General features: G+C 39.9%; 2 protein-coding genes, 1 non-coding gene and 1 pseudogene across 8 annotated transcripts; 2 read left to right on the top strand and 2 right to left on the bottom strand.

Moving 5' to 3' along the window:
• LOC113058960 (arf-GAP with Rho-GAP domain, ANK repeat and PH domain-containing protein 1-like) overlaps positions 1 to 308 on the top strand; it is a 46,710-nt pseudogene extending 46,402 nt beyond the window's left edge.
• LOC113058865 (protein IWS1 homolog) lies at positions 101 to 6,190 on the bottom strand. The gene is made up of 11 exons (XM_026227126.1): positions 5,893 to 6,190; positions 5,666 to 5,733; positions 4,870 to 5,386; positions 3,965 to 4,015; positions 2,473 to 2,680; positions 2,324 to 2,381; positions 1,616 to 1,728; positions 1,340 to 1,490; positions 515 to 598; positions 292 to 422; positions 101 to 198 (listed from the first exon to the last, which is right to left on the bottom strand). The coding sequence occupies exons 1-10, from the start codon at positions 5,918 to 5,920 to the stop codon at positions 345 to 347; spliced, it is 1,356 nt and encodes a 451-aa protein (XP_026082911.1). The 5' UTR covers positions 5,921 to 6,190; the 3' UTR covers positions 101 to 198; positions 292 to 344.
• A 1,034-nt stretch (positions 6,191 to 7,224) lies between these two features.
• Positions 7,225 to 12,775, bottom strand: LOC113058866 (integrin-linked kinase-associated serine/threonine phosphatase 2C-like). 6 transcript variants are annotated; one of them, XM_026227131.1, is made up of 10 exons: positions 12,415 to 12,775; positions 11,909 to 12,022; positions 11,658 to 11,769; positions 9,365 to 9,471; positions 9,188 to 9,281; positions 9,005 to 9,092; positions 8,343 to 8,476; positions 8,154 to 8,273; positions 7,968 to 8,049; positions 7,225 to 7,622 (listed from the first exon to the last, which is right to left on the bottom strand). In XM_026227131.1, exons 1-10 carry the CDS (start codon positions 12,455 to 12,457, stop codon positions 7,482 to 7,484), a joined length of 1,035 nt encoding a protein of 344 aa, XP_026082916.1. In that variant the 5' UTR covers positions 12,458 to 12,775; the 3' UTR covers positions 7,225 to 7,481. The 6 variants fall into 6 exon arrangements, with proteins under 6 accessions (XP_026082916.1, XP_026082914.1, XP_026082912.1 ...); XM_026227129.1 differs by having other exon boundaries at positions 11,658 to 11,772; XM_026227127.1 differs by having other exon boundaries at positions 11,658 to 11,772; positions 11,903 to 12,022; positions 12,415 to 12,774.
• A 107-nt stretch (positions 12,776 to 12,882) lies between these two features.
• Positions 12,883 to 12,954, top strand: trnag-ucc (transfer RNA glycine (anticodon UCC)). Its single transcript has one exon. It is a non-coding gene; the product is annotated as a tRNA-Gly (tRNA).
• Positions 12,955 to 12,974: the final 20 nt, after the last annotated feature.

Genomic DNA, 12,974 nt, shown 5'->3' on the forward strand with positions numbered 1-12,974 from the left:
TGCACACACACACACACACACACACAACATGATGACAGGAACACACACAGATCTAATGCAGTCAGAATGTGTTCGTACTGATGAGTTTTGAGCGCGAGGTCTTTGTTGGCGCGAGACTCTTTGGCGGTGTTTGTAGAGGAACATGACGGCTCGACCGATTCCACTGAGCTTCAGTGTTTCCTGACTCACGCTGGGCAGCTGGAACACACACACACACACACACACATTAATAAATCTAAACACTCGTATAAATCTAAATGAATAAGAATGATTGATGTTGAAGAGACGGACTTCCTGCAGGATCTTGAGGAGCTCTTCTCGTATCTTGAGCGCTGGGAGGACTCTTATCTGGGAGAGGACTGATCCACTCCTTTATGGCCGTCATCACACCGCTGTCTATGAACGTGTCCTTCAGATCCTGCCTGCACACACACACACACACACACCACACACACTTCAGTGGGTGTCCACTCATCAGTGTTTGTCCTGAACGAGGAGCTCAGCAGACACACACTTCTTTCAGATGCATCACCACGGTGGGCAGCAGCATGAGCTTCTTCAGAGCCGGCTTCTTCCTGCTGTTCAGAGTCCGGTCCTCCTGAAACACACACACACACACACACACACACACAGAGCAGACGCTGAATCCCAATCGTGTTACTAGACTCCATACAGGACTCTGTAGACATCACACAATAAATAACCCTGACCCTTTAACACACACAATCTCTCTCTCTCTCTGTCTCACACACACACACACACACACTCTCTCTCTCTCTCTGTCTCTCACACACACACACACACTCTCTCTCACACACACTCACACACTCTCACACACACACACACACTCTCTCTCTCTCTCTCTCTCACACACACACACACACTCTCTCTCACACACACACACACACTCTCTCTCACACACACTCACACTCTCTCTCTCTCTCTCTCTCACACACACACTCTTTCTCACACACACACACTCTCTCTCTCACACACACTTCTCTCTCTCTCTCTCTCACACACACACACACACACACTCTTTCTCACACACACACACTCTCTCCCTCTCTCTCTCTCTCTCTCACAACACACACACACTCTTTCTCTCTCTCTCTCACACACTCTCTCCTCTCTCTCTCACACACTTTCACACACACACACTCTCTCTCTCTCACACACAAACACTCTCTCTCTCTCTCTCACACCACACACACACTCTATCTCTCTCTCACACACACACACACTCTCTCTCTCACACACACACACACACTCTCTCTTTCTCTCTCTCTCTCTCACACACACACACAGACACTCTATCTCTCTCTCTCACAACACACACCTCTGCTGCTTCTGTCATTTTGATGACCATGGCGCTCACGACATCATCGGCGTCGCTGATGAACGTTCCTCCGTCTCGGTTGCGTCTGCGTTTCCCGCTCTGGGCTTTCTTCCGGGCCAGCATGATGTCAAAGTCTGACATGAAGGACATGCTGAAATACACACGTGTGCGGTCACATCACGTCCAGAGACACCTCTGAGCGTCACAGCAGCAGGAAGAGCTCTGAATCCACTTCCTGTTTGCTCTTACTATGGCATTACTGAATGAACGACTCACTCTTTTCCTCCTCTGTCCACATCGTCGTCTGAATCAGAGTCGATCTCCGCTCCCTTCGGCCCCGGCGCCTGAGTCTGCGGCCGCTCGGCCTCCAGCTCCTCTTGATTGAAGCCCTGAACACACACACGGGGTCAAAGGTCAAAATAAGAGATGTGCACTGAGGGAATTAGTGCGGCGCAGTCTGATTCATTCAAGTGAATCAGTTTGTTCGGGACCGTTTGATTCAATGACTCAGTTCAAGAAAAAATTTGCTTTTGATTCAATCAGTAGAGAAACTTTTGATAAAAAAATAATTATTTGTTTCTTTTTTTAAAAATCACATAAAATAAATCATCTTTAATAAATAAAATTATTATTTCAGATTGTTGCCAAAATTCCAAATGATATTTCTCATTAAAAACTAAATAATAAAAATGACAAAAACACAAAACAACACAGCTAAAACTTTAAAATTAACATTAAAACAAAATATCCAAATAAAAACAAGAATATTGTTCAAAATATTGTTTAAAAATTGCATCTTAATATTACAAATTTTTTTAATGAAAATATTTTCTGTAGAGCTGCTTTACAGCTGATTGAATTTGTTTCATTAATTAATTTTGCATATATAAAACCTACAATATTATGTAACAATATTGTATAAAGTCCTGTAAAAATAGATGTGACTCGACTAGAGAGAATTATGCAAATCTGATGCAGTCTCACCGTAAACTCCTCCTCTTCCTCATCACCGGACTCTCCAAAGATGTCTGCGATCATTTTCCTGAGGGACAGAAGGAGACTGTCACACACACACACACACACACACAGAGGCAGAGAGAGAGAGAGAGAGAGAGATGAAGAGCGTTACTGACTCTTCCTCGTCGTCGCCAGAGTCGCTGTCGCTGCCGAACAGAGCGGTCTCGTCCTTCTTCCCTGTGTCCTTCTTCATCGTGTCCTCCTCATCCTCGCTGTCTGAGCCCAGCTCCTTCAGTTTAGCTGCTAAACTCTTATCAGGAGCTCCAGAGCCTTCATCACTGCCGGAGTCTTCATCATCAGACACCAGCCGGCTCTTCTTCACCTCTGCAGAGACACAAGCACCATCATCATCACATTAATCACCATCACCATCATCACATTCATCACCATCATCATCATCACCTTCATCATCATCACCATCATCACATTCATCAGCATCACATTCATCAGCATCATCACCATCATCACATTCATCATCATCACATTCATCAGCATCATCACCATCATCACATTCATCAGCATCAGCATCACATTCATCATCATCACATTCATCATCATCATCATCAAATTCATCATCATCACATTCATCAGCATCATCACCATCATCACATTCATCATCATCATCATCACATTCATCACCATCATCATCACCATCACATTCATCAGCATCATCATCACATTCATCACCATCATCATCACCATCATCACATTCATCACCATCATCATCATCATCATCATCAAATTCATCACCATCATCATCATCACATTTATCACCATCATCACCATCATCACATTCATCAGCATCATCATCACATTCATCACCATCATCATCACCATCATCACATTCATCACCATCATCACATTCATCAGCATCATCATCACATTCATCACCATCATCATCACATTCATCACCATCATCATCACCATCACATTCATCAGCATCATCATCACATTCATCACCATCATCATCACCATCACATTCATCATCATCACCATCACATTCATCAGCATCATCATCACATTCATCACCATCATCATCACCATCATCACATTCATCACCATCATCATCATCATCATCATCATCAAATTCATCACCATCATCATCATCACATTTATCACCATCATCACCATCATCACATTCATCAGCATCATCATCACATTCATCACCATCATCATCACCATCACATTCATCACCATCATCATCATCACATTTATCACCATCATCACCATCATCACATTCATCACCCATCATCATCACATTCATCACCATATTCATCATCATCACATTCATCACCATCACCATCATCAAATTCATCACCATCATCATCATCACATTTATCATCACCATCATCATCACATTCATCACCATCATCATCACCACTTTCATCATCACCATCATCATCAAATTCATCACCATCATCACCACATTCATCATCATCATCACCATCATCATCATCAAATTCATCACATCATCATCACAATCATCAACACATTCATCATCATCACAATCATCAACACATTCATCATCATCACATTCATCACCATCACATTCATCATCACCATCATCCTTATGTGACATCATACAGTGAAAGTTGACCGTAACTCTACCTTTCTCCTCATCTTCATCACTGTCTGACAGAACGGCTTTCTTCCTCTTGACTGAAAGAGAATTCACAACAAAATACAGTGAAATTTTAATTTATAAACTTATTATGTATTATTATTATTAGAATTAAATTAAACTGATATATGAATATATTATAAATGAAATAGCAATAACACCCTAAACAATATTATTAATAAATGAATAAAAAATAGATAGAGAGATTATTATAACAAACTTAATATTATACGGTGTTAAAAATAAATATATAAACTATTATAATCAGTAGTAGTCAAAAAAGTCAATTTATGACAAACACAATTCTATAATCAATATATTCATTAATGTTATAATACAGAGCGCACACAAATTTATAATCATTATTACAATATTATATACAATTATAACAGTCAGCCTAAAATAATAGCATATTATATACTATATTATATTAACAACAATACTGCATTTGTAAAAAATACTATTATTATTATTATACAGAGATTATAAATTAATTAAGAATATAATAATATAACACACACACACAAAAATAAGTAAATATATATATATATATATTTTTTTTTATAATATGCTGTTAAAAGATATTCTATTACTACTAAAATAATTATACATATAAATATATATTTTTTGTATCAAATGTTTCTAAGTCAACTTTTAACAGCATATTATAAACAATATTAATAACACATTTATTAATAATTATATAAATTATACACACATATATACAATATTAATAACACATTTATTAATAATTATATAAATTATACACACACACACACACACACACATATATTTTATATATATATATATATATATATACACACACACACACACATCTTGTAATTAAATAATACTAAAAGTAATTTTTTATTTGATCCTAAGTAAAACATACCAGGCTTCTCATCTTCATCATCATCACTGGCCAGAGCCTGTCGTTTGGGTCCTTCGTCCTCATCACTTCCTGCTTCCTGCTTCGGTCGCTCCTCCTCTTCATCACTGTCTGAGTTCATCACAGCTTTCCACTTTCCCTTCTCCTTCCTCCCTCCCTCTTCCTCCTCCTGTTCCTCTTCTTCTGCATCAGAGTCTCTCTGAGTTTTCTGTTTGGGTTTGTCCTCGTCTGAATCACTGGCCGCGTCTGATTTAGGGCTGTGTCTCTTCTCTGTTTCCTCCGGCTCTGAGTCACTGGCTGGGAGTGGTTTCTCCTCCTGTTCCTCCTCCATGTCCGAGGTGCTCGCTCTTCGCTTCACAGGAGAGCTGCCCTCCTCTTCCTCATCGCTGTCTGCGGGCCGCGGCGGCTCGGGCTCTGAATCGCTCCCGTCTCGTCCTCCACGGGCCTCGTGATCCGAGCCGCTGTCTGCGTTCTCAGACGTCCTGCCGTGAGCCGCGTCCTCGTTATCACTGCCTTCATCCTGTGTGAGCAGAACAATCAGAAAACAATGATGAATCTGATCAGGATGAGTTTGTTTCTTCATCAGGTTTGGAGAAATGTGGCATTGCATCAGTGGATGCTCTGCGGTGAATGGGTGCCGTCAGAACGAGAGTCCAGACAGCTGATAAAAACATCACAATAATCCAAACCACATCTCATGTGGATGATTGTAATGTTTTTATCAGCTGTTTGGACTCTCGTTCTGACGGCACCCATTCACTGCAGAGCATCTGGTAATAAACCGGAACATCAGACGGACCTCAGACGGTGGTGATGGGGGTCTGGCCTCCTCCGGCTCGTCCTGGACTGGAGTAGCGCTGCCATCATCTGAACAAAGAAAAATCCAAAGACTCTTGGATGCATCTTATGGTAATTCATGCTTATCATTAGAGTAAACGACAAAAAAACATTATAACGCATGTTTATTACAGTCATACACCATGCTACGTCAAGAAATACTATGGTAAATGTGTTGTGTTGTTGTACCTGAGCGGATCTCCTCGTCTCCATCCATCTACACACACACACACACACACACGCACACACTCACTCACTCACACACACACCCCAATAACAACAATACACTCAGAACAGACGCTGAGCTGGAGTATCGGAAGCCTGTTTTTCTGTTGGATCCGCGGGGAACTTTTACCTTTCCGGGTTTGTCAGGACAAACATAGCTCTAATTATTTTAAACTGTTGATTTATTACTGATTGTCAGTAACTATGCTTGTTTTCCTTTCTTCCTTTAAAATGGTCTCACCGCTCTAGGACGCATGCGTGCGGAAGCGGAGTCGATTTTAAATTGCGTCATTCAAAACGTACTTTAAAGGGGCGGAGCTTCGCAAACGCACGGAAGGCACGTTCTCTAGTTTGGATAAAAGAATGGATGGAATTAAAATAATATTGCTATTTGGTGACAATTATTTAAATACTAAAATATGCTAATATAAGCTTTTAATTAAATATATTTTGTTATTCAACTATATTTTATCATATTTTCATTAATAATATATTTTTAAAAGTTTTTTAAAAATTATAAAAAATATTCATATTATTGAATAATAAAATCTTTTTTGACGTTATAAAAAATATTACGATAATACTTTACATTTTAAATAATTTGATTTTTTTCTAAGAAAAATAAATATTTGAATTAATTCACATAATTATATAATTTAATTAATACAATTATATTATTTTAGTTTGTGTAGATTGTTTAATGTAATTTATGTAGCTGTATGTGGATTAGCATTTTCAAAATAAATGCATTAATATTAAAATAATAAATAAAATCTAAAATAAAAGAAAAGAAATAAACTAAAAATTAAAATAGAATAAAATTAAAAAACAAATAACTACAAATAAAATTAAATCTAAAATTGAATAAAATAGAAGAAATAAAACAAAATGAAATAAAATACAGTGAAATAAAAAGAAAAATCTAATAAAAATAAAACAAAAATAAAATAACAACTAAATTAAAAAATATACAATTAAATGGCATTTAAAATACAATAAACCCTAAAATAAAAAAATAAAACAAAACAGAATCAGATAAAGAAAAATGAAATAAACTGAAAATCCCAAATGTGCACTAATACATAATACATTAATTATGTATATTAACTTAACTAAATTAAATACTAAAGCTCAAAAATACTAAATAAAGTTCTTTCAAATGTGTTTCAGTAGGTTTGATATCGCTGATGTTGTAAACAATCAGTGCACATTGACACATTGAATACAAGTGAAACTATCCACTGACAAACACACTGACACATACACAGAGAGGACACGGATACTGGGAGGCCGTAGAAAAGTTTTTTATTTAGTATCTGATGCTAAACAGCACAAGTACTAGAATCTGACAGTGGTTTCAAAAGTCCTGCTTTGAAAAAAAAAAAAAAAAAATTAAAAAGTCTCAATAATAAACCACAGTTTCAATCTTTTCAACCTTTGAACTCATGCATTCACGTGTATCTGTGTGTGTGTGTGTGTGTGTGTGTGTGTGTGTGTGTGTGACAGAAAAGATTCTGAATGGAAGTGTGTGTGTCTGTGTGTGTGTGATGATTTCAGAACTCAATAGAGACCAGAATGACAGTGACGTTGTCTGCACTGCCCCGCCTCACTGCCTCACTGGCCAATCGCTGACAAGCGGCCTCAAATCGCCCCGCCCCCTCACTCTGCCCCTCCTTCAGCTCCACAGCTTCATTCTACAAAATAAAATCATTTAACATACAATACACAAAGCATTTTAGTATCAAGATACTATTTGAATTTTTAGTAATATTTTGAATTAAAAAAAAATATTTTAGTGTTTATTTTTATTTACAAAATATGTATGTCTATATAGTTTTTATATTAAATTTTTTTTTTCTTATTTTTGTACCTCAGGTTATAGTAAATGACAATATTATCTATCATACTAATGCAGTCTTTATATTTTATTTAATTAAAAACTAAGTAATTTTTTTTTAAGTAACTAAGTTCAATTTAATAATCCTGGCCAATAGAAATATTAACACACACAGAAAATATGAGTGCATTAAAATACACACCTCTAGAATATTGAGGACGAACTGAAGGGCCTCATCTGCAGAAAACACTTTAAAAAGCCCATCGCATGCCAAGAGAACAAACCTAAACACACACACACACACACACACACACAACACTAAATCCTTCAAAACAAGCTTTGAAACACATGAGAGTGAGAATAACTGCGGTGTTTGTGTTAAACGCACTTGTCATGTCGACTGAGCTGACAGCGCCGCAGGTCTGGAGTGGAAATCACTCCGCAGCGTTTATACTGACCGTCACCGATGGAGCGAGACACTTCCAGCACTCCCAGCACACGGCCGTCCCTGCGAACACACACCCGGTTACATCACCTGTGACCCGCATCCCACACACACACACACACACACACACACCTGACCGAGCCGCCCGCTCTCTGAATCCTCATGCGCTCCTCGTATATGGTGGGGTTGTGCTCTTTACTGAGAGCCAGAGTCACACACTTCCTCTTCCCAGAATCCTCAGCCTGCTCCAAGCGACACAGCACTGCCTGATGCACACACAAAAATAGTACGATGTTTTGCATTGTGGTATCACTGAAATCCGAAGAAGTATAATCAAATTTGATGTTTAAAGAAATAGTTCGGCCAAAAATGAACGTTCACTGAAAAGTCACGTTGAGTTTGTTTCTTCATCAGATTTGTAGAAATGTAGCATTGCATCAGTGTCTCATCAATGGATGCTCTGTAGTGAATGGGTGCCGTCAGAATGAGAGTATCACAAAATCACAGATTTGTCTTCTCCAGATGTTAGCTGGTGGACTGGAGTGCTGTGGATTATTGTGATGTTTTTATCAGACTCTCATTCTGACGGCACCCATTCACTGCAGAACATCCATTGATGAGACACTGATGCAATGCTACATTTTTCCAAACCTGATGAAGAAACAAACTCATCCTCATCACGGATGACCTGATGATGAGTAAATTGCAGCATATTTTCATTTTGGGTGATGTATATTCATTTAAGAGCAAAACATTTGAATAGAAATAAGTTCAATTTTAATGTTCAGACTTACTCTACTGTCTCCTAGGTTTGCCACATACAGAACATCATCAACCACCAGCATACATGTGGCTGTGGAGCCGTCCTTCCACGCGGGCTTCCTGCAAACACACACACACACACACACACACACAGTGTGCTCTTGCTCTCAGGTGCTTCTCTCATATCCAGCCGTACCAAGAGAAGCAGAACTCACTGGCTGGAGGCTTTCTTCAGGAAATCCTCATCTGTCTGACGAAAGGTGTCCAGCAGACACTTCCTCACCAGCTTCTCCAAATTCTCCACGTCACCTACAAATCATGATGCATTATGGGAACAACCCGTTAATGTAGCTTTGAGTGTGATGAGGAGGATCAGGGCAGATTGCATTTACCTTTAGGAAATTTGCTGAGCAGCGTCTGATGGAGATTCTCAGCAGCAAACTGTGAGGCTCGAGCTCCACCGTGACCATCAAACACTGCGAAGTAGGCCAGACGAGAACTGCACACACACACACAGAGATAGAGAGAGAGAGATGGATGGATGGATGGATGGATGGATGGATGGATGCATGGTGGATGGAAGATGGATGGATGATAGATGGATGGATGATAGATGGAAGATGGATGGATGATGGAAGGAAGATGGATGTATGGATGTATGATGGATGGATAGATGGATGGATGGTTGGAAGATGGATGGATGGATGGAAGATGGATGGATGGATGGATGGATGGATGGATAGATGGATGATGGAAGGAAGATGGATGGATGGATGGATGGATAGATGGATGATGGAAGGAAGATGGATGGTGGATGGATGGATGGATGGATGTATGATGGATGGATGATGGAAGGAAGATGGATGGATGTATGATGGATGGATGATAGATGGATGGATGGATGGTGGATGGAAGATGGATGGATGATAGATGGAAGATGGATGGAAGATGGATGGATGGATGGATGGATGGATGATGGAAGGAAGATGGATGGATGTATGATGGATGGATGGATGGTGGATGGAAGATGGATGGATGATAGATGGAAGATGGATGATGGATGGATGATGGAAGGAAGATGGATGTATGGATGTATGATGGATGGATGATAGATGGAAGGATGGATGGATGGATGGTTGGAAGATGGATGGATAGATGGATGGATGGTTGGAAGATGGATGGATGGATGGATGGATGGATGGTGGAAGGAAGATGGATGTATGGATGTATGATGGATGGATGATAGATGGAAGGATGGATGGATGGATGGTTGGAAGATGGATGGATAGATGGATGGATGGTTGGAAGATGGATGGATGGATGGATGGATGGATGGTGGAAGGAAGATGGATGTATGGATGTATGAAATAAATAAAGGTGATTGATTGATGATGGATGGATGATAGATGGAAGGATGGATGGATGGTTGGAAGATGGATGGATGGATGGATGGAAGCATGATGGATGGATGATAGATGGAAGGATGGATGGATGGTTGGAAGATGGATGGATGGATGGATGGATGATAGATGGAAGGATGGATGGATGGTTGGAAGATGGATGGATGGATGGATGGATGATAGATGGATAGATGGATGGAAGGATGGATGGATGGTTGGAAGGAAGATGGATGTATGGATGTATGATGGATGGATGATAGATGGAAGATGGATGGATGGATGGATGGGTAGAAGATGGATGGATGGATGGATGGATGGGTGGAAAATGGATGGATGATAGATGGATAGAAGATGGATGGATGGATGAAAGATGATGGATGAATGGAAGATGTATGGATGGATGGATGGAAGATGGAAAATGGATGGATGGATGGATGATAGATGGATGGAAGATGGATGATGGATGGATGATGGAAGGAAGATGGATGTATGGATGTATGATGGATGGATGATAGATGGAAGGATGGATGGATGGATGGTTGGAAGATGGATGGATAGATGGATGGATGGTTGGAAGATGGATGGATGGATGGATGGATGGATGGTGGAAGGAAGATGGATGTATGGATGTATGATGGATGGATGATAGATGGAAGGATGGATGGATGGATGGTTGGAAGATGGATGGATAGATGGATGGATGGTTGGAAGATGGATGGATGGATGGATGGATGGATGGTGGAAGGAAGATGGATGTATGGATGTATGATGGATGGATGATAGATGGAAGGATGGATGGATGGTTGGAAGATGGATGGATGGATGGATGGAAGCATGATGGATGGATGATAGATGGAAGGATGGATGGATGGTTGGAAGATGGATGGATGGATGGATGGATGATAGATGGAAGGATGGATGGATGGTTGGAAGATGGATGGATGGATGGATGGATGATAGATGGATAGATGGATGGAAGGATGGATGGATGGTTGGAAGGAAGATGGATGTATGGATGTATGATGGATGGATGATAGATGGAAGATGGATGGATGGATGATTGGAAGATGGATGGATGGATGGATGGGTAGAAGATGGATGGATGGATGGATGGATGGATGGGTGGAAAATGGATGGATGATAGATGGATAGAAGATGGATGGATGGATGAAAGATGATGGATGAATGGAAGATGTATGGATGGATGGATGGAAGATGGAAAATGGATGGATGGATGGATGATAGATGGATGGAAGATGGATAGATGGATAGACAGATCACTCACACTTGAGAGGGGAGGTTGGTGGCTGTCAGCTCTGGAAGCAGGACGTGTGCATCTTGCATCTCCTCTCGTTCGCCGCGTCTCGCTGAGACAAAACCCATCAGCTTCGGCAGATCTGCTGAGACAGAGCCCGAGATCATCACAGATCTTCCCTCCCTCCCTCTCTCTCTCTCACACACACACACACACACACACACACCGAACACACTCTCTATCAGCAACACAACGTGTGTGCAAAAGCTGAAAACCTTTACAAACTTTCTTTTCCTCTTGTTTCTTGTCCTCCACCTCTGTGTCCTGCGAGCTTACGTCCCTCTTCCTCTTCTCTCCTCGTTCCTCTTCCTCCGGCTTCTTGGCTTTCACAGGACCTGCTCGATTAAACCTCATATTATACTTAACACCAAGAGACTGAAGAGAGAGATGTGTTCAATCACTTCACATGCATCTGCATCAATAACTACAGGCTGCTTTCAAAACGGAGGGACAGCATTTCTGAGGCTCACACTATTGACATGCACTCACATTTAAACGCATTTTGCAGAACATATTCTCAAAACGAGTGATATGCTTGCATGCATATCTAAGACAGACATTAATTTAACACGTTAGTTATTTCATAAGGCACACTATTGTTTATTTTTGCATACATTTGTGTTGGCAATACCAAAGTCAGGCTAGTTCTAGTGTAGATCTGCATCTAAATCCCCAATTCACACGTGCAAGATGATTATTATTACATTATTGGTGTGAATTAACCAACCTGGATCATTTGTAGGTTCCGGAAGATCATCAAATAAATCCATTTCTGAAGCAGAGGTCAACAGTCTGTTAGCTTCTGACAAACCACAAAAATACACACCGACAGTCAAAATCAAATCAAACACGTGTTACTCGTAGACAAACGCTAAAATAAATCAATATAATAACACAGATAGTAACAAAGGTCTAATGCTGGATTTGTAAAAGTTAAGAGACTTAATCAGCAGATCGAAGAGAGGCGCTGTTTGAAAGCGTGTGTTTAAATGCAGCAACAGCTAACACGCTAATGCTAACTGAATGAAACTGAGGATGAAATTGACGAAATTATGTTTAATATAATTGAACATAGAATTGCATATGTGAGTAGCTGTTATTATACCCACAAAAGCAACACAAAACACTTTATAATGCAAGTATACTTGTTTAAGTTTCATTAAAAAAATTATCGATGATATTTCCGTATCGCTAAGCGTTGGTGGTATAGTGGTTAGCATAGCTGCCTTCCAAGCAGTTGACCCGGGTTCGATTCCCGGCCAACGCAGCAATTTTTTTTTTTCATTT

This window comes from Carassius auratus, chromosome 40 (assembly GCF_003368295.1).
Source record: "Carassius auratus strain Wakin chromosome 40, ASM336829v1, whole genome shotgun sequence".
In the NCBI taxonomy this organism is placed as follows: Eukaryota; Metazoa; Chordata; class Actinopteri; order Cypriniformes; family Cyprinidae; genus Carassius; species Carassius auratus.

What these genes read in the sequence shown, in the direction of transcription:
- LOC113058865 (XM_026227126.1), bottom strand. Translation starts at nt 5,920, where the DNA reads ATGGATGGAGACGAGGAGATCCGCTCAG. An exon ending in AGGAAGAGGAGGAGTTTACG is followed by an intron (nt 1,729 to 2,323) that starts GTGAGACTGCAT and finishes GTGTGTGTTCAG; the next exon opens with GGCTTCAATCAAGAGGAGCT. An exon ending in TGGTGATGCATCTGAAAGAA is followed by an intron (nt 423 to 514) that starts GTGTGTGTCTGC and finishes GTGTGTGTGCAG; the next exon opens with GCAGGATCTGAAGGACACGT.
- LOC113058866 (XM_026227127.1), bottom strand. Translation starts at nt 12,457, where the DNA reads ATGGATTTATTTGATGATCTTCCGGAACCTACAAATGATCCAG. An exon ending in CAGCTCAGTCGACATGACAA is followed by an intron (nt 8,050 to 8,153) that starts GTGCGTTTAACA and finishes GTGTGTGTTTAG; the next exon opens with GTTTGTTCTCTTGGCATGCG. An exon ending in TCGTCCTCAATATTCTAGAG is followed by an intron (nt 7,623 to 7,967) that starts GTGTGTATTTTA and finishes TTTATTTTGTAG; the next exon opens with AATGAAGCTGTGGAGCTGAA.